Source organism: Staurois parvus, unplaced genomic scaffold, assembly GCF_062004578.1.
Source record: "Staurois parvus isolate SC_StPar_1 unplaced genomic scaffold, SC_StPar_1.0 ptg000534l, whole genome shotgun sequence".
Lineage (NCBI taxonomy): Eukaryota > Metazoa > Chordata > Amphibia > Anura > Ranidae > Staurois > Staurois parvus.
Window position 1 is genome coordinate 1163631 of NW_028318330.1, and position 19722 is coordinate 1183352.

The window sequence follows — 19722 nt, forward strand, 5'->3', positions numbered from 1 at the left end:
ATCAATATTATCATCCCCGAGGATTCCACTCTGAAAGATATAATAAAACATTCATTGTAACAAACATGCTGTGTATAAATCACAACTACCAATAATTGTCATCATCTACCTGATGATGGTGAGGGATGGTGTGACCTTCCTGTGTGGAATCCCGGGAATACAGAGGACGGGGACATCTCTCTGGTGGGTTCCCATGACTGGATCCATCTGTAGGAAACACACACACTGACTGAATCCATTGTTTCTATGTGTTTATCAGATGATGGGGGATCTAGGTGGATCCTCCGTACTGCTCTCTCCTTTACAATAAAGTCTCCTCTTACCCGGTGATGTGAGGGGCGGCTGATTGTCCATCATGACGTCCTTGTAGAGATCCTTGTGTCCTTCTAAATACTCCCACTCCTCCATGGAGAAATAGACAGTGACACCCTGACACCTTATAGGAACCTGACACACACAATGATACAGTCACCATCCAGACACATCCCTTGTCTGTTACTGGAGAATGTCCCAGAATTCCCGGCACCGCTCACCTCTCCTGTCAGCAGCTCCATCATCTTCTTAGTGACTTCTAGAATCTTCTGTGTCTTCTGTCTTGTAGGGATCAGGGATGGAGGTGGGGGGATGGTGATGGGATTCTGGATTCTCGAGGATCTTGTGGTCATACGATGAGATCTCCTTCTGGTGTCATTGTCGGTAGATTTCTTCATGACTGCTGTACAGTTCTGTGTGATACAAATATAAATCTCACTCTCCCATAATCCCTCACTTCTATGGTCAGCTCTAGATTTATTCTCCAGGGATTGGCCACAATGTGCCGACTCAGCAAAGGACAGACATCTCCATCCAATGATATGATGACAATGGGGTCAGATTTATAGCTCCTTCTAGAAGTCATATAATAGAGTCACTAATGGTTTACTAGTAAGGCTCACTGACCCACCAGGAAATGTCACCCATGGATTTAGTGGTCAGTGGGCGTGGCATGCTGGTAATCATGGGTCTCTCTGATTGGACTAAAGCTGAGATTGTTCTCTTCTATAACCAATGCCGCCATCTTGTGCTATAACCAAATCTCATAGAGTCCGGACACTTTATGTATTCATAGTACTTGTGTGGATGTCGTTATTGATTACAGAACATCAGAAGACTTCAAGTGACTCTGAATCCCTCCCAGTGTACAGCCGAGTCAGATTTAACCCCTTCATTACACTCACCTCTCCAGTCAGCAGGCTGAGGATCTCCAGGGTGAGCTTCAATATCGTCTCATTCCGGGGAAATTCCTTCCTTACAATCTTCACAAAACCCAAAGTCTGCTGATGGTCCATCATGACGTCCTTGTAGAGGTCCTTGTGTCCTTCTAAATACTCCCACTCCTCCATGGAGAAATAGACAGTGACACCCTGACACCTTATAGGAACCTGACACACACAATGATACAGTCACCATCCAGACACATCCCTTGTCTGTTACTGGAGAATGTCCCAGAATTCCCGGCACCGCTCACCTCTCCTGTCAGCTGATGGACCATCATGGTGGTCAGTTCCAGAATCTTCTGCTCTTTCTCCCTCTCAGGTATCAGAGAATGAGATGGAGGCACCATGGTGAGGCTCCGGGTTCTGCTCCATCCTCCTGAGATTGGCTCCCCACTAGACTTCTTCTTTACAACATAATCCTACAGATCAGGAGACAAATAAAACAATATCAACCACCTGACATCATCTAAATGTGTGCAAAAATAAAATGGTCTATTGACCAGAATAGACAAGAGTGATGTCATGTGACCTCCCAGAATCCTCCTCACCTCTCCGGTCAGGTCTGTGTTTTATTAATAGAGATCAGAGTGATGACATGTGACCTCCCAGAATCCTCCTCACCTCTCCGGTCAGGTCTGTGTTTTATTAATAGAGATAAGTGATGTCATGTGACCTCCCAGAATCCTCCTCACCTCTCCGGTCAGGTCTGTGTTTTATTAATAGAGATAAGAGTGATGTCATGTGACCTCCCAGAATCCTCCTCACCTCTCCGGTCAGTGTTTTTTTAATACAGATCAGAGTGATGTCATGTGACCTCCCAGAATCCTCCTCACCTCTCCGGTCAGCAGGTAGATGATCTCCAGGGTGAGGTTTAGTATCTTCTCAGTCATGTGACTCCGGTCCTCCTCCATCCTCATTGGTGCCATCATGTGATCTATACAGGTCTCCTTGTAGACGGATAACTTTGGGAAATGAAAGTAAGAATGATTTGGATGGTATTGGTCACACAATAATAGGATGTGGATGTGAGGGGGGAATAGGAGGGTTGCTGGACATTGAAGAACTACTCCCCCATGGGAACACATTTTGTTTGGACTGTTTAGTGTTTACTACAATTTTGGGGTCCGGGGCCCCTTTTCTCTGTTGGGTTTGTTTGGTCTCTGAACTGGTTTTGATGAGTTTTAGATCTGCAGACAAGGAATGATAAATCTGATCCTTCCTATGACTAGTTTGCTCTGAGGCAGTGCTGTGAGGTCAATGTCGGCTCATCATGCAGGGATGGTCACTTTACATCACCCGACGCCCGGGATATGTAGTTCTGGGGGCCGGGCAAGTATTGTGTTTAATCTTTATCCCTGCTGAGGGCAAGCCACAGGGCTCTCCTTTCAGGTGCCAGCCTCTGCCACCCCGTCTGTGTGAACCTCTCCTGTACTTACTATGCTTCCCCGGCTCTGCTTGCCCATCTGTGGGCCCGGGTCAGCGGGTGCCGGAGGGTAGAGGGGACGGAGGAGAGCGGACACATTCACTCCCTTCTTGTCCTGACCCAGAAGTGATGTTATGACAGATTTCCCGACCATTGAGGCCAGCAAAGAATGTAATGCGGTGCGATGTGCTCTACATTACATCCAATGGAGTACAGGGGAACATTGGGGGTCTTTTAGACCCTGGATGTCTCAATAAAGAGAACCTGTCATCAAAAGTCATCACATAGAGGACTTTGTCCCATTAAGTAAAAATGCTTTTTTTTAATTGTAAAGAATTAAAGTTACACCCAAGTACATAACTCCTACCCCCCACCCCCACATATATGCACACCCAAACGTAAGAGCACACGCTGGAGCGCCTACACGTGATAACATTGATTGTGATACACGTTACATATCGCCGGTCACACCAGAATGAGAGGATAATTCTAGGAGCAGACCTCCTCCGTACTCTATACTGATGACCTAGAAGGGGCTATAAATGTGTCACCTATAGATAATACCGGGGACTAAAGGTTGTCACCATTTCAGCACACACAACTTAAGGTTTGACATGTTGGATATCTATTTACTCGCTGCAACCTCGGCTTTTATATTTTTACACATAAATGGGTCATTTATTGCTTTTTGTGCCCTGAAATCAGCTTAAGTGTATTTTTTACTGAAATTTGGCATTTCCTAGACTTTGTGATAATATTTTGTGACATAAAAATTAGAACTGCCGCTATTTTATTCTCTAAAGTCTCTACTTTCAGAAAATCGATATTTGGGGGGTTTTGTGTCATCTTCAGGATAAAATGATTTTTTAAATGTGCAAAAAAGGCTCTGGGAGTGAAAGGAGGAAGGATAAGCCGGACACTCCCCTTTCCTGAGGAGCAGCCAATCGGTTCTCATTACACTGCAAGGTCTCTCCCCTCCCTGCTAGTCCCCAGGTGCAGTGCTGGAGACAGGCGGGGGAGGGGAGGAGGAGATACACAGAACAATGTTACACATATTACACATTTAAGTTGCTATAAAGCCCCTTTCATTTTTTTAAAGCCACAAACATTCCTAAAAGAGCCTCAGATTTATATACATTTGTTGTAAATAGGAAATTACATCTTATTACCTCCTCTGCTGCCACTTCCACCAACGTCTCTGATATACTTTTTCCCGCCTCACCTCTCATCTGGAACTTCCTGTCTGTGCCTGACATCACTTCCTGTCTATACCTGACATCACTTCCTGTCTATCCTTGACATCACTTCCTGTCTGCATTCCATAAAGACTTCCTGTGTGAGTATAGGTGAGATCCCCACCTTGTGGAGATCAGAGGAACTGCAGCCCCGAGATCCATCCCATAATCCCCCTTCCTGTATAATATGTACCTTACAGGGATACTACGGGAGATGAAACATTACTGAATAAAGGAAGAAGAAATAAATGTAACTCTTATGTAACCAACTGTTCAACAAACATCTCTTATTACATATAGAAAAGTCTTACAAACACAGAACACAAAATACAAATGTATAGCTAATGAGAGCGATCCCGCCAAACCTGATCCTTCTGGGGGGGACAATGCAAAAATATATATCAATCCACTCATAATGACATCATCTTCTGGGAGTGTCTGCACATCCATCCATTTCATACACATTTCATTGTCTCAGCAGATCTCCTGCAGCCTATTAGCACCCATTTCCCTCTCTATGTCTCAGCAGATCTCCTGCAGCCTATTAGCACCCATTTCCCTCTCTATGTCTCAGCGGATCTACTGCAGCCTATTAGCACCCATTTCCCTTTCTATGTCTTAGCGGATCTCCTGCAGCCTATTAGCTCCCATTTCCCTTTCTATGTCTCAGAGGATCTCCTGCAGCCTATTAGCACCCATTTACATCTCTATGTCACATATTACAACAAGCAGTCACAAAGGTAAATGTAAAATAAAAGCAGAGAGGGAGAGAAGGCTGATAAAGCAGCTCATCGATGAGAGGTACATAAGAACATACAATGTCAATACAAAACAGTGACATGGCCATCAATCACAAACGATCGGAGCAGACAGATCGGTGTCATAGGTGTCCCGTGGGTCCTGAACTGCCTCCAGCGCAGGGACAGTAGCAGGGTGTAAAGCAGGTAGGTACTCCAACTTTCTCATTTCTGCTCTGACCTTCATCAGTGCCGGTAACATGGGGGACATAGAAGACAGCCAATGCATGGGAATGGTTCTCCTGGCTGCCCTCATGTAGGTGGAAAGTTTCCTCGCACATTTAGAGAGACCCGAAAAGGTAGACCCAACAGAAAGTAAATGGGCTCAAAAGGGACAGGAGCCCGCAGAAGTCACCACAATGGGGTAAGCACCTCCCCCAAAAGGGCGCAATGGACCGGCAATCCCAAAAAATGTGGAAAAGAGTGTCAGTTTCCGTCCCACAACACCAGCAAACAGAAGAAACATTCAGGTTACTATCATGGAGAACCTCAGGGGTCCGATACCAAAACATCGGGGTCTTAGAAGGATTTTCTGTACACATTACACACACAGAAGATTTAGAAGAGGCCTCCCAAATCCTACTCCATTGATCCAACCCAATATCACATTGAAGGAAACGGGACCATTTACACATATAAAGGGGAGAACCAATAGAAAAAGGGCGACATCTACCAGCAATGTATACGTAGCGGAAATGATGTCCCGGTGGTGTGGGCCTTGGATGCAGATATGCTCTAAAGGGGTAGGTTGTTCAAGAGTCAGAGAAGAGGCTTTGGAGGCAAAAATGTGTTGTATCTGTAGATAAAATACTGATGGGGTGGAATGCGAGCAGCTTTTTGAATGTCAGGGAAGGCTTTAAGGTTGTGAATTACGGGATTGACCAAATGTTGCAATTGGAATAGATTAGCCTCAGCCCAAGGAGGACGGACTCGACCAATGGCCAGACCATCTGGGAGACTTGGATTAAAAATGATGTTGGTCAAGGGGGAACACTTAGAGCCTAGGATGAATCTAACCCTACATCTCCTCCATATAGACAACGTAAACTGCATGGGTCCTAATATGAGAGGAGAGGTAGTGCGGGCTGTGACAAAATAAGTCCCCCTCATTCCCTCTTTACACCAAGTCATGGCCAGACGTGCACGCCTCGGTTAGCTAGTCGCTGTGGGCGTGTGCATGTGGGTGGGATCTGTGACAGCCTCTGATGACTCCCCTGTCCTCCAATAAAGCTGATGGACCTCTGATGTCTTCCTTGTCCTACGATGAAGCTGATGGACCTCTGATGTCTCCCCTGTCTCCAATGAGGCTGATGGACCTCTGATGTCTGCCTATCCTCTGATGAAGCTGATGAACCTCTGATGTCTCCCTTGTTCTACAATGAAGCTGATGGACATTTTGATGTCTCCCCCATTCTCAGATGAAGCTGATAGACCTCTGATGTCTCCCCATCCTCTGATATCCACCAGTCAATGTTCACTGAAGGAAGGGGGATCCAGGAGCGAACATTCACTAAAGGAAGGGGAGATCCGTGAGCGAATGCTCACTCCAGGAGGGAGAAATCCAGGAGTGAATGTTCACCATGGGAAGTGGAAATCCAGAAGTAAATGTTCAATGAAGGAAGGGGAGATCCAGGAGAGAATGTTCACTAATCTCCCACCCCTTTAACTGGCATCACCCCCTGTGTCAATCCTAGGTGTGCCTGGAGAGCAGAAGGATGATTCTGTTGAGTCAGACTTCTCCCTTCTAACCCCCGACACCACAAGCCCAATAGGCAAACACTGCGCCCAACTGATGCTTCATAGCTACTTTCCAAGGTAGAGCTATTCCCTCCCACACCATGCAATATAGAGGCCTGAATACGCATGCGCGTGCCCATATGGCACCAGTAACCTAACCCCTTTGCGCCGGCCGCACACAAATGTGTGGCTGCCCGGCATCTGGGCCTAGACGCCGAGCAGCCGCACATTTGCGTCCATGTAACTAAATACATATGCGCTGAGAGCGCGCGCCCTGCGCTCTCCCAGCACACATGTGTGGTACTCACGGAAAGATCCCGGTCCGCTCTTTCGATCGGGACCTTTCCCGATCATGTGACCGCCGTGACGTGTCATCACGGCAGTCACATGATTCCTAAACCACGCCCCAACCGCCCCGCCTCCCGGCATCTGAATCTCTTAAAGTGCCGGGAGGCGTCGGTGGGAAGGGGTTAAGTCTCTTGGTAACAGGATGAATGTTGGGGTCTTCAGCGAGACACTTTCATTGGTGCACTTACACTCCTATGGTAAAGTATCATTGTAATCCCGTGGCAGGATTTGTATAGCAAAGCAAACACTGTGTCTGTATAGCAGGACCATCTACACAACCCAGTGCCTGGTGAGTATGGGAGAAGTGTCATGTCTCTGTGTGCCGTGTTCCTGTCATCTGCCAGGGGGCAAAATCCCTCTCACCAGATCCTGGGATTAAGGCCCAAACCATGGTCCTGGAAATGACCGGCTCCTGTGGTCACCTCACGATGAGCCCTTCACACTGTCGGTGTAGGCACTGTACTGTAGGCCACATCTCTCAGGTTGGATGTTCCCTGACTGATGCAGATACCTAAACATGGAGTGAACTGACCCTGAGCACTTCTCTGCCAGGTCCAGACTGTCTCCTGCCACATGCAGACTGCCTCCCCTCAGGAAAAACAAGATGGAGTCCTTCACTCTGCTCACTAAGCATGCTGGTCTCTGTAGTTCCATCCCTCATATCAACCTATCAGGCCATTTCTGTTCAAGACTGCATATCCCACAATGCTTTGCAGCTGCACCTCCTGCTTGAGAAAGTCCCTGTCATTGACTCCTTTAATACTTCTTCTGATTGGCTCTCTCTGTATTACAGTCTGAGAGGAGAAGGGAGGGGCTGAAATCCCTGACTGCCTTGTGTGTATCCAGTGCCAGTGTCAGATTTCACAGGAGATGCCAGTCAGCAGGTTACAGCAGTCACAGATAGGAGTCATTTCCTCCCTACACAAGGATCTACAGTCCATACACACCCAGCACAAGGCCGGGGTCACACTACCAGACGCTTCTCGGGGCTGCAGTTCCTCTGAGCTCCACAAGGTGGGGATCTCACTTCTGCCCACACAGGAAGTCTCTATGGAAGACAGGAAGTGATGTCAGTTACAGGCAGGAAGTGATGTCAGGTACAGACAGGAAGTTCTGGGTGAAAGCTGAGTTGGGGGGAAGTAGAGAGGAGACGTTGCTGGAAGTGGCAGCAGAGGAGGTAATAAGATGTTATTTCCTATTTACACCCATTAACCCCCCGTCATGTCCGTCCTCTTCCTCCATAGTCATGTCCATCCTCTTCCTCCATAGTCACTGTGACGTCTTTTATCTCCAGCAGATGATGATACACACATATATAGTGTGGGAACCCAGATGAACCCCTTCAGGGGCAGAACATCCCCCACTTCCGGGGCCGGAACATTCTCCTCATTGTGGAGCTGTGTCACCTTCTCACCTCATCAGTCTATACCAGTGGATTATACCACTTTTATAAGTGGCGAGGAATGGAGAATCCTATGACATCACACTGACTTCACAGCTCTTCCCCCCAATGTCCCTCCATTTGGCTCCTTTTTTTATTCTATGGTATTAGGATGTGGGGTCCCTTGGCATCCTCATAAGCAAAACAGAACTGTTGGTCCTGCATTGTGTATAATGACATCAGAATTCTTTATACCCTGCGTAGTGTGGGGGTCCTGTGGGGGGGAATTATACCTCAGCCTGAAGTGGGTCTTTAATAAAATGGAGACCTGAATGGAGAGGTGAGGAGGATTCTGGGAATATCATTTGATGTGACTATTTGTGTTCAGATGTAGAGTTTTCCTCCTGTGAAGTCTGGAGATCATATGACATCACATTGCCTCCACCTCCCTCCCTGATAGAAGAGAGAAAGAAGAAGAAGATTCTAGAAGTCACCAGAGAGATCACTGAGCTGCTGACAGGAGAGGTGAGCGGTGCCGGGAATTCTGGGACATTCTCCAGTAACAGACAAGGGATGTGTCTGGATGGTGACTGTATCATTGTGTGTGTCAGGTTCCTATAAGGTGTCAGGGTGTCACTGTCTATTTCTCCATGGAGGAGTGGGAGTATTTAGAAGGACACAAGGATCTCTACAAGGACGTCATGATGGACAATCAGCCGCCCCTCACATCACCGGGTAAGAGGAGACTTTATTGTAAAGGAGAGAGCAGTACGGAGGATCCACCTAGATCCCCCATCATCTGATAAACACATAGAAACAATGGATTCAGTCAGTGTGTGTGTTTCCTACAGATGGATCCAGTCATGGGAACCCACCAGAGAGATGTCCCCGTCCTCTGTATTCCCGGGATTCCACACAGGAAGGTCACACCATCCCTCACCATCATCAGGTAGATGATGACAATTATTGGTAGTTGTGATTTATACACAGCATGTTTGTTACAATGAATGTTTTATTATATCTTTCAGAGTGGAATCCTCGGGGATGATAATATTGATGTTAAAGAAGAGTATAAAGAGGAGGATGAGGAGTATGGAGTGATGGAGGAGTTTTCAGAAGGACACAAGGATATGATGGAGCCACCTAATACCAGGAACCCCCCAGAGAGATGTCCCCGTCCTCTGTATTCCCGGGATTCCACACAGGAAGATCACACCATCCCTCACCATTACAAGGTTGGTGGGATGGAGCATTCAGAAAATGGACTCATAGAAGTGATTTTTTAATGTGATGCCACAATATTGGTGTTTATGTTTTACAGATGAGCTCTTCTATTATTATTTTGTTTTAGGTTGAAGATCTGATAGATATAAAAGTTGAGGTGCAATCAGAAGAAGAAGAGGCGTATGTGAGGGATGATCAGCAGTCTATGGAGGAGGATGGAATAACGGGGACATTTATAGAGGAGGACACTCCTACAGAGATCAGCACAGGTGGGTCATGAACACTAAATCCATTCCTCCACCCATACTGCTCACTGATTGGTCCAGAGTAGGGCGGGGACTGGGTGATATCAGCCTGTAATCCCCTGGTCACTTTCCTGAGCTGTGTTCCCCGTCCTGTATTTCTGGATTTCTCTCGGATAATCTTCCTTCTCTGTGCTGCAGACACAATTTATGTATCTAGACTGGATTTATGGAGGTTCTGGGGCTCAGCTGGCAGCAAAATGTTGATTTTCAATATAAGTGTTACTAGACCTAGACACCTGGGGTGTGTGATTTGGATATTCTTCCCCATGGCCGGATCTAGTAAGATCTCTGACAGAACAATTCTCCCAGGGTTCCTTGCTCTGTGGTCTGCTGGCTGTGCCGGGTGGAGGGATATGTCTGTAGTGTCTCAGACCCAAGTCACTGAGTGCAGTCTCAGGAGATGGGAGGCAGCGGTGTGGGATCTCTGCAACTTGTCTACAGTAAACATTTAATCTTCCACTGATTACTGAATACAATATTATGAGTCCTGACCCTTACACTGTATAATATATATTGTACATTACATACTCCTGACCCCTGCACTATATACTCTATGTTGTACATTACATACTCCTGACCCCTGCACTATATACTCTATGTTGTACATTACATACTCCTGACTCCTGCACTATATACTCTATGTTGTACATTACATACTCCTGACCCCTGCACTATATACTCTATGTTGTACATTACATACTCCTGACTCCTGCACTATATACTCTATGTTGTACATTACATAGTCCTGACTTCTGCTCTCCCCCCTCCCCCCACTGCTATATATACACATAATATGGATTCTCTTTTGTTCCCCCCATTTCCTCCCAGCTGGACATTTTATATCGGATGATGTGATTGGAGCACAGACTTTTACATGGTGATAATAATGTGATAACATCCTCCAACTTTGGACCCTTAAACAGAAAGTGATAATGAGGGAGGAGTCAATACCCCAATGATGGTGGTCTTCAGGATCAGTCCAGTCTTCATCTTGGTTGTTCTCCCCCCATCCTCACTCTCTGACCTCTGGTGGGGCTCAGCCCCGCTGTTCTTCATGACTAAATCATGGACTAAATAAGGAAGTGCAGTACTTCTTGTGTTGGGAAGATGGTGATGAGTGATAGAGGGGGTGGGGACCCTCGTCCTATAATCCCCCCATCACTGTCCCTCCTATAAAAGACAGTTCAGGTTGTTTCCTCACTCTCTGACTAAGGTCCATGAATAAAGAAATGACCTGGTAGGAGATCAGAGGAGCCATTTCCTAGTTCCCTTGTGTGACGGAAGTGTAGGCAGGACACAACACACACGGAGGATGATAAACACACAAAGCTGTATTGAACTATGGGAGGCACTCAATCAGGGTAGGAAGGTAGCGTCTGGGTACCCAAAAGGGGAAGAGAGGGGAGGAGCCCAAAACAATTGTAATCCGTCCCACGATAGGGCAATTTGGGTATCAATGGCCTGAGCAAGTATTAATCCAAGCAGGCAGTTCCGGCAAAGGTAATAGGGAGGTTCAATGGGGCAGTCCAGGTAGGAAAGGTATGAGTGTTCAATGGGGCAGTCCAGGTAGGAAAGGTCTGAGTGTTCAATGGGGCAATCCAGGTAGGAAAGGTATGAGTGTTCAATGGGGCAGTCCAGGTAGGAAAGGTATGAGTGTTCAATGGGGCAGTCCAGGTAGGAAAGGTATGAGTGTTCAATGGGGCAGTCCAGGTAGGAAAGGTCTGAGTGTTCAATGGGGCAATCCAGGTAGGAAAGGTATGAGTGTTCAATGGGGCAGTCCAGGTAGGAAAGGTATGAGTGTTCAATGGGGCAGTCCAGGTAGGAAAGGTCTGAGTGTTCAATGGGGCAGTCCAGGTAGGAAAGGTCTGAGTGTTCAATGGGGCAGACCAGACAGGACAAGAGGGAAATTCAACGGCAGTCCAAGCAGGGAAAATAGGGGCATTCAATGGGGCCAGTCCAGGCAAGGTAATAGGGGGATTCATGGACAGTCCAGGCAGGGAAAATAGGGAGACCCATGGGGGGTAGTTCAGACAGGCGGGTCTGAACACTCACGGTTTAGGCAGGAGTAACCTCGGGCACACAGCGAACAGCAGGCAGGAGTACTCATGAGCACACAGTGGATAGCAGGCAGGAGTATTCATTGGCACACAGCGGATAGCAGGCGGGAGTACTCGTTGGCACACAGCGGATAGCAGGCGGGAGTACTCGTTGGCACACAGCGGATAGCAGGCGGGAGTACTCGTTGGCACACAGCGGATAGCAGGCGGGAGTACTCGTTGGCACACAGCGGATAGCAGGCAGGAGTATTCATTGGCACAGAGCGGATAGCAGGCAGGAGTACTCGTTGGCACACAGCGGATAGCAGGCAGGAGTATTCATTGGCACAGAGCGGATAGCAGGCAGGAGTACTCGTTGGCACACAGCGGATAGCAGGCAGGAGTACTCGTTGGCACACAGCGGATAGCAGGCAGGAGTACTCGTTGGCACACAGCGGATAGCAGGCAGGAGTACTCGTTGGCACACAGCGGATAGCAGGCAGGAGTACTCGTTGGCACACAGCGGATAGCAGGCGGGAGTACTCGTTGGCACACAGCGGATAGCAGGCGGGAGTACTCGTTGGCACACAGCGGATAGCAGGCAGGAGTATTCATTGGCACAGAGCGGATAGCAGGCAGGAGTACTCGTTGGCACACAGCGGATAGCAGGCAGGAGTACTCGCTGGCACACAGCGGATAGCAGGCAGGAGTACTCGTTGGCACACAGCGGATAGCAGGCAGGAGTACTCGTTGGCACACAGCGGATAGCAGGCAGGAGTACTCGTTGGCACACAGCGGATAGCAGGTAGCAGTACTCGTTGGCACACAGCGGATAGCAGGCAGGAGTACTCGTTGGCACACAGCGGATAGCAGGTAGCAGTACTCGTTGGCACACAGCGGATAGCAGGCAGGAGTACTCATTGGCACAGAGCGGATAGCAGGCAGGAGTACTCGTTGGCACACAATGGATAGCAGGCAGGAGTACTCGTTAGCACACAATGGATAGTAAGCAGGAGTACTCGTTGGCACACAGCGGATAGCAGGCAGGAGTACTCATTGGCACAGAGCGGATAGCAGGCAGGAGTACTCGTTGGCACACAATGGATAGTAGGCAGGAGTACTCGTTGGCACACAATGGATAGTAGGCAGGAGTACTCGTTGGCACACAGCGGATAGCAGGCAGGAGTACTCCTTGGCACACAGCGGATAGCAGGCGGGAGTACTCGTTGGCACACAGCGGATAGCAGGCGGGAGTACTCGTTGGCACACAGCAGATAGCAGGCGGGAGTACTCATTGGCACAGAGCGGATAGAAGGCAGGAGTACTCGTTGGCACACAGCGGATAGCAGGCAGGAGTACTCATTGGCACAGAGCGGATAGAAGGCAGGAGTACTCATTGGCACACAGCGGAAAGCATGTAGGAGTACTCGTTGGCACACAATGGATAGCAGGTAGGAGTACTCGTTAGCACACAATGGATAGCAGGTAGGAGTACTCGTTGGCACACAATGGATAGCAGGCAGGAGTACTCGTTGGCACACAATGGATAGCAGGCAGGAGTACTCTTTGGTACACAGCGGATAGCAGGCAGGAGTATTCATTGGCACACAATGGATAGCAGGCAGGAGTACTCTTTGGCACACAGCAGATAGCAGGCAGGAGTACTCTTTGGTACACAGCGGATAGCAGGCAGGAGTATTCATTGGCACACAATGGATAGCAGGCAGGAGTACTCTTTGGCACACAATGGATAGCAGGCAGGAGTACTCTTTGGCACACAGCGGATAGCAGGCAGGAGTACTCGTTGGCACACAATGGATAGCAGGCAGGAGTACTCTTTGGTACACAGCAGACAGCAGGCACCTCTAGCCCCCAGGGATCAGCAAAGTACTCAGCTGGGTCTGGCTGTGGGGGTCTGGCCTCAGCTCAGACCTTCCAACAGCTACTCACAGTGATGTGCAGGGGACCAACAACCTCCCGGGTCCCGCTCTGGTCCTCTTATGCCGGAGCAGGATGCTTCCTGGTTGCCCTGGCAATGGCCGGTCCAGTGTCGGGTTGTCGGGGCAATGAGGCACGCCCCCCTCACTCTGGCCGTGCTCAGGGAGCGCGCCCTTTGTCTCTGGCAGGCGCAGAGCATGGGAAGCCTCGTTCCCATGTTGCGCCCACCGGGGGGGGTTCAGAGACACCCTGGAGGCCCGTGCTATGCGGGTCCAGTGGGGTGCCTGACTCCTCGGGAGCTTCACTGAGGAGAGGTGCTACCCGCACCACAGGGGGCGTTTTTTCCTTGTGCAGGATGTGAGGAATCTGCAAGGGGAAGGGAGGGAGGAGGATCAAAGGAGAGTGAGGGGAGAGCTGCTGCAGGCCACCTGAACTGAGGGGAGGGGGAGGAAGGGACAGCAGGCGAGGGGGCGACCGTGACACCTTGAGGGTGGAATTGTAAACTCCTCAGAGACCAAGCTGCCTGATGTGGGCGGAGTCCTGGTTTGGGGGAACCAATCAGCTCCTGTCTAGTAATCCTCTTTGTCTTTGTATTTTAGTCCATGGCTGGGAGATGAGGAAAACCTCCGAGGATTGTCTCACTTTGTCTCCAGACTGGAAAGTAGAAGATGAGGACATCACACAGTATAGTCCAGGAGAAAACCCGGCTCCCTCCAATGTCCATCCGGCACCACCCAGTGTAGATGGACCATCGGATTCCTCGTATCCTGAGGAACCTCAGACTGTGCGGGACCGGGCCGGCCTTCCAATAGGGAAGAGGTTCTCCTGTCCTGAGTGCGGGAAGGGTTTCCATTGTAAATCTGGTCTTAATGTGCATAAAAGATCTCACACGGGGGAGAAACCATATTCCTGTACTGAGTGCAGGAAATGTTTTTCTGTGAAGTCCAGTCTTTACAGACATCAGAGATCTCACACGGGAGAGAAGCCATATTTCTGTCCTGAGTGTGGGAAATGTTTTTCAGAAAAGTCACATTTTTACAGACATCAAAGGTCTCACACGGGGGAAAAGCCATATTCCTGTCTTGAGTGCAGGAAATGTTTTGCAGACATGTCTAGTCTTTACACACATCAGAGATCTCACACGGGGGAGAAACCATATTCCTGCGTTGAGTGCGGGAAATGTTTTTCGGATAGATCCAGTCTTTACACTCATCAGAGATTGCACACAGGGGAGAAGCCGTACTCCTGTCCTGAGTGTGGGAAATGTTTTTCAGAGAAGTCTGATCTTGACAAACATCAGAGATCTCACACAGGGGAGAAACCGTATTCCTGTTCTGAGTGCGGGAAATGTTTTTCACAAAAGTTTCATCTTTACAGACATCAGAGATCTCACACAGGGGAGAAGCCGTATTCCTGTTCTGAGTGCGGGAAATTTTTTTCAGTGAAGTACAGTCTTTATACACATCAGCGATCTCATACAGGGGAGAAGCCGTATTCCTGTCCTGAGTGTGGGAAATGTTTTTCACAGAAGTCCCATCTTTACAAACATCACAGTTTGCACATGAGGGAGAAGCTACTTTCCACTCCTGAGTGAGGGAAATGTTCCGCACTGAAGTCCTGTCCTCCTGTACATCAGGGGTCCCACACAACCCTGGAGGTGTATTAGGGCCTTGAGTTCCTAGATTAATGTTGCTGGACATCCCAGATCTCATGTGGGGAAGAAGCACACCCTGATATACACCTCAGATATACTCCATGGCTGATCTTCATCATGGAAGAAACAGTTCATAAAGAGATCAGAGGTCCCCAAAGACATGGATGAAGTGTGGGACCAGGTTGGTCATTGATGGCAGGAGAAGAATAAAAATGGAGTCCTGCCCTGTGATTGGCTGAGTACATTTGTGGTGGGAGATTTCACAAACACTTGGAGGTCTATTATTAATACTTTGTGGACAAATGTTCCAAGCACTCATTAGGCCCACAGTTGTAGGTGAGGACAATACTTGCATGGTGGGGATCACCGAAGAAGTGGGTGGTAATAAAATGTCCCAATTCTAGAAGAGTGACTGATGGTGTACACATGGAAGCAATGGAATTGTGTGTATACCGGGAATGAAGGAGTGATTGGTGAATGCACATATTGGGACTTTCCCATGTCTTTCTCCATACATGTTTCTTCTTGTATGTTTCCCGTGATACAAATGTCTGTGTATATGATCGGCACATGATGGTCTGTCTATGACAAACGTTTCATTGATCTGATCATTTCCATGGTGATTGTGGACACATTATGATTGGTTGATGGGGGATGGAAAGCACAGAGTGCAGGAAGTAGAGCGCCATCCTTTCTACGACATTCGCTGATCATACCTCCTCTGAATTCAGTTCCCGCAGGAAGTTGGATGACAATCGCTGATCGTACCTCCTCTGAATTCAGTTCCCGCAGGAAGATGGATGACAATCGCTGATCATACCTCCTCTGAATTCAGTTCCCGCAGGAAGATGGATGACAATCACCGATCGTACCTCCTCTGAATTCAGTTCCCGCAGGAAGATGGATGACAATCGCCGATCATACCTCCTCTGAATTCAGTTCCCGCAGGAAGATGGATGACAATCGCCGATCATACCTCCTCTGAATTCAGTTCCCGCAGGAAGATGGATGACAATCGCCGATCATACCTCCTCTGAATTCAGTTCCCGCAGGAAGATGGATGACAATCGCCGATCATACCTCCTCTGAATTCAGTTCCCGCAGGAAGATGGATGACAATCGCCGATCATACCTCCTCTGAATTCAGTTCCCGCAGGAAGATGGATGACAATCGCTGATCATACCTCCTCTGAATTCAGTTCCCGCAGGAAGATGGATGACAATCGCTGATCATTACTCCTCTGAATTCAGTTCCCGCAGGAAGATGGATGACAATCGCTGATCATTACTCTTCTGAATTCAGTTCCTGCAGGAAGATGGATGACAGTCGCTGAGCGTACCTCCTCTGAATTCAGTTCCTGCAGGAAGATGGATGACAGTCGCTGATCGTACCTCCTCTGAATTCAGTTCCTGCAGGAAGATGGATGACTGTCGCTGATCGTACCTCCTCTGAATTCAGTTCCTGCAGGAAGATGGATGACTGTCGCTGATCGTACCTCCTCTGAATTCAGTTCCCACAGGAAGATGGATGACTGTCGCTGATCATACCTCCTCTGAATTCAGTTCCTGCAGGAAGATGGATGACAATCGCTGATCGTACCTCCTCTGAATTCAGTTCCCGCAGGAAGATGGATGACAACACTCTCTAGGAGGTGTTAGGAATGACGGGTCCGGGGCTTATTCCTTACATCAGCTAGGTGACCATACTGCCATAAACCTCTACAGGAAATCTTCATGGGGGGTGTTGGGGTGATAAAACACATGGGAAATCTTATACACAGTCAATGTCCACTTAGAAAGTGCAGTTCTGGGAAGTTGCAGGAACTGAGACTGAGACTTCTATCAAAAGTTCACAATGATGGTAAAAATTATTGTAGGCCCAAAATATCTATCACACTAGTAACAAAAATACAACTCCAGTATCTATCCCGTCATTTGTAGATGTTATAACTTTCACATAAACCGATTCATTCACACGGATTGGGATTTTATTTTAGCAAAGACACGGAGCAGAATACATTCTGGACGAAATTTATGACAAAATTTGATTTTTATTATCTTTTTGCTGGACATGTTTAACCCCTCCCCCTCCAGAGGATTTGCCCCCTTAATGACCACGCCTCTTTTTGCTACTTAGTGCTGCACTAATTCAACTGATAATTGCGCGGTCATGCAATGCTGCACCCAAACAAAATTTACATCCTTTTTTTCACACAAATAGAGCTTTCTTTTGGTGGTATTTGATCACCTGTGCGCTTTTTATTTTTTGCACTACAATAAAAAAAGACCGAAAATTTTGTAGAAAAACAAAATTGTTTACTTTCGTCTATAGAAAATATATAGTAAACTCAAAGTTAGTCATACATTTAGGCCAAAATGTATTCTGCTCCATGTTTTTAGTGAAAAAAATCCCAATAAGTGTATATTGATTGCTTTGTGTGATAGTTATAGCGTCTACAAACTATGGGAGAGATAATGGAATTTACACCATTTCTTTGCTATACAGCACTGTGCTAGTTTAACTGACAATTGCGCGGTCATGCAATACAGTAAATAAATGAAATTTACATCCTTTTTTTCACACAAATAGAAATTAAGTGGTATTTGATCACCTGTGCAATTTTTATTTTTGGTGCTATAAACGAAAAAAGTTTTGCAAAAAAAACGTTTTTAAAAAAATGACATTTTCTCATTTCTGTCATAAAAATATAAAAAAATACTAAAATATTCTGCTCCATGTTTTTGGTTAAAAATAATCCCAATAATTGTATATTGATAGCTTTGTGTGAAAGTTATAGCGTCTACAAACTATGGGAGAGATAATGGAATTTACAGCTTTTACTTTCTGACTGCTCATTACATTTCCTGAGGTGCTAAAATACCAGGACAGTACAAACACACCCAAATGACCCCTTTTGGAAAGTAGACACCCTAAGCTATCTGCTGAGAGGCATATTGAGTCCATGGAAGATTTTTTTTTTTCCACAAGCTTTTGGAAAATTACTTTTTTTTAACCCAAAGTTGTCATTTAACCCCCCTGGCGGTATTCCTGAGTGTAGCTCGGGGTAAAGTTTCAGCACCACAAGCGGTAACCCCGAGCTACACTCGGGAATACTATGCGGTGCTGCTCCACAATCCCTCGATCACTTACCTTGTCCTGCGCTCCCGCGATGTCCCCCCTGCAGTGTCTCCGGCAATGTAATCCGGCGGATGCTGGCATCTGTCATCTGGGTTCCGTCCCCTGCGAGCGTCGGGACGTACGGGGGACGGAACGGCGGGAAATTTGAAAATGACAAAAAGTGACATTCACAAAAATCACTAAAATCACATAGTATAACATTCCTGTATCAAACCATTTCACATACATTTTGTCCCGAGTGCTTTGTCCGGCGCCCTGCCTGCATTTTTACTGTTCTTTCTGCCTGGAAACTGAGAAACGTCCATGGCGTCCAAAAAGCGTCCCTTTAGGTCAAGAGCGGTTTAGACCGGCTAGAGAACAGCGATAGCAAATCAGAACCACTTGCAGAATTGAGTGATAATGATTGGTGGGGGAAATTCGTCATCAGACACTGAAAACGATTCTGCGACTGAGCTCAGTGATGTGCGAACTTGGCGCTCTATTTCACACTTCAGTGTTTTTGGTTTGATTATATTATTGAATTACATTTATTATTATATTTTTATTATTATATTTTATTTATTATTATATTTTATGATTATTTATTAAATTATAATTTATGATTTTGTGTTTCAAGTTTTATCATCCCGGGATGTTTACTAGACTCTTGTTCGGACAGATTTCAGTGAGTTATTCCTAAAAATTACAGGCCTACAATATAAAACGCCAAATTTCCATGCAAAATAATGGTACCGCTTTCAGCACCAAAAATCTGAAATAATCATACCGCCAGGGAGGTTAAATGATATATTTCTCGCACAAGCCATGGGTATATAAGGAATTACACCCCAAAATACATTCCGCTACTTCTACTGAGTATGGGGGTACCACATGTGTGAGACTTTTTGGGAGCCTAGCCACATACAGGATCCTGAAATCCAATGACCACTTTGAAAGCCTGAAGGTGCGTAACTTCCTCATTTCACTTCCTCACTACCTATCACAGTTTCGTAGGCCCTGAAATGCCAGGATAGCACCAACCCCCCCAAATGACCCCTTTTTGGAAAGTAGACACCCCAAGGAATTTAAAAAAGAGGCATGGTGAGTATTTTGCAGATCTCATTTTTTCTCACAAGGTTTTGAAATATTAAAAAAGAAAAGAAAACATGTTTTTGTTGTTTTTCTTCAATTTTCAAAAACTTGTGGCAACAAACGAGATCTGCAAAATACTCACCATGCTTCTTATCAAATTCCTTGGGGTGTCTACTTT

General features: G+C 47.0%; 2 protein-coding genes across 2 annotated transcripts; one reads left to right on the plus strand and one right to left on the minus strand.

Moving 5' to 3' along the window:
* Positions 1-318: 318 nt before the first annotated feature.
* Positions 319-1417, minus strand: LOC149451540 (uncharacterized). Its single transcript, XM_089690592.1, has 2 exons — positions 1218-1417; positions 319-725 (listed from the first exon to the last, which is right to left on the minus strand). Exons 1-2 carry the CDS (start codon positions 1380-1382, stop codon positions 438-440), a joined length of 453 nt encoding a protein of 150 aa, XP_089546718.1. The 5' UTR covers positions 1383-1417; the 3' UTR covers positions 319-437.
* Positions 1418-5030: 3613 nt separating this feature from the next.
* On the plus strand, positions 5031-9681 carry LOC149451541 (uncharacterized). Its single transcript, XM_089690581.1, has 3 exons — positions 5031-5075; positions 9206-9412; positions 9529-9681. Exons 1-3 carry the CDS (start codon positions 5031-5033, stop codon positions 9679-9681), a joined length of 405 nt encoding a protein of 134 aa, XP_089546707.1.
* Positions 9682-19722: the final 10041 nt, after the last annotated feature.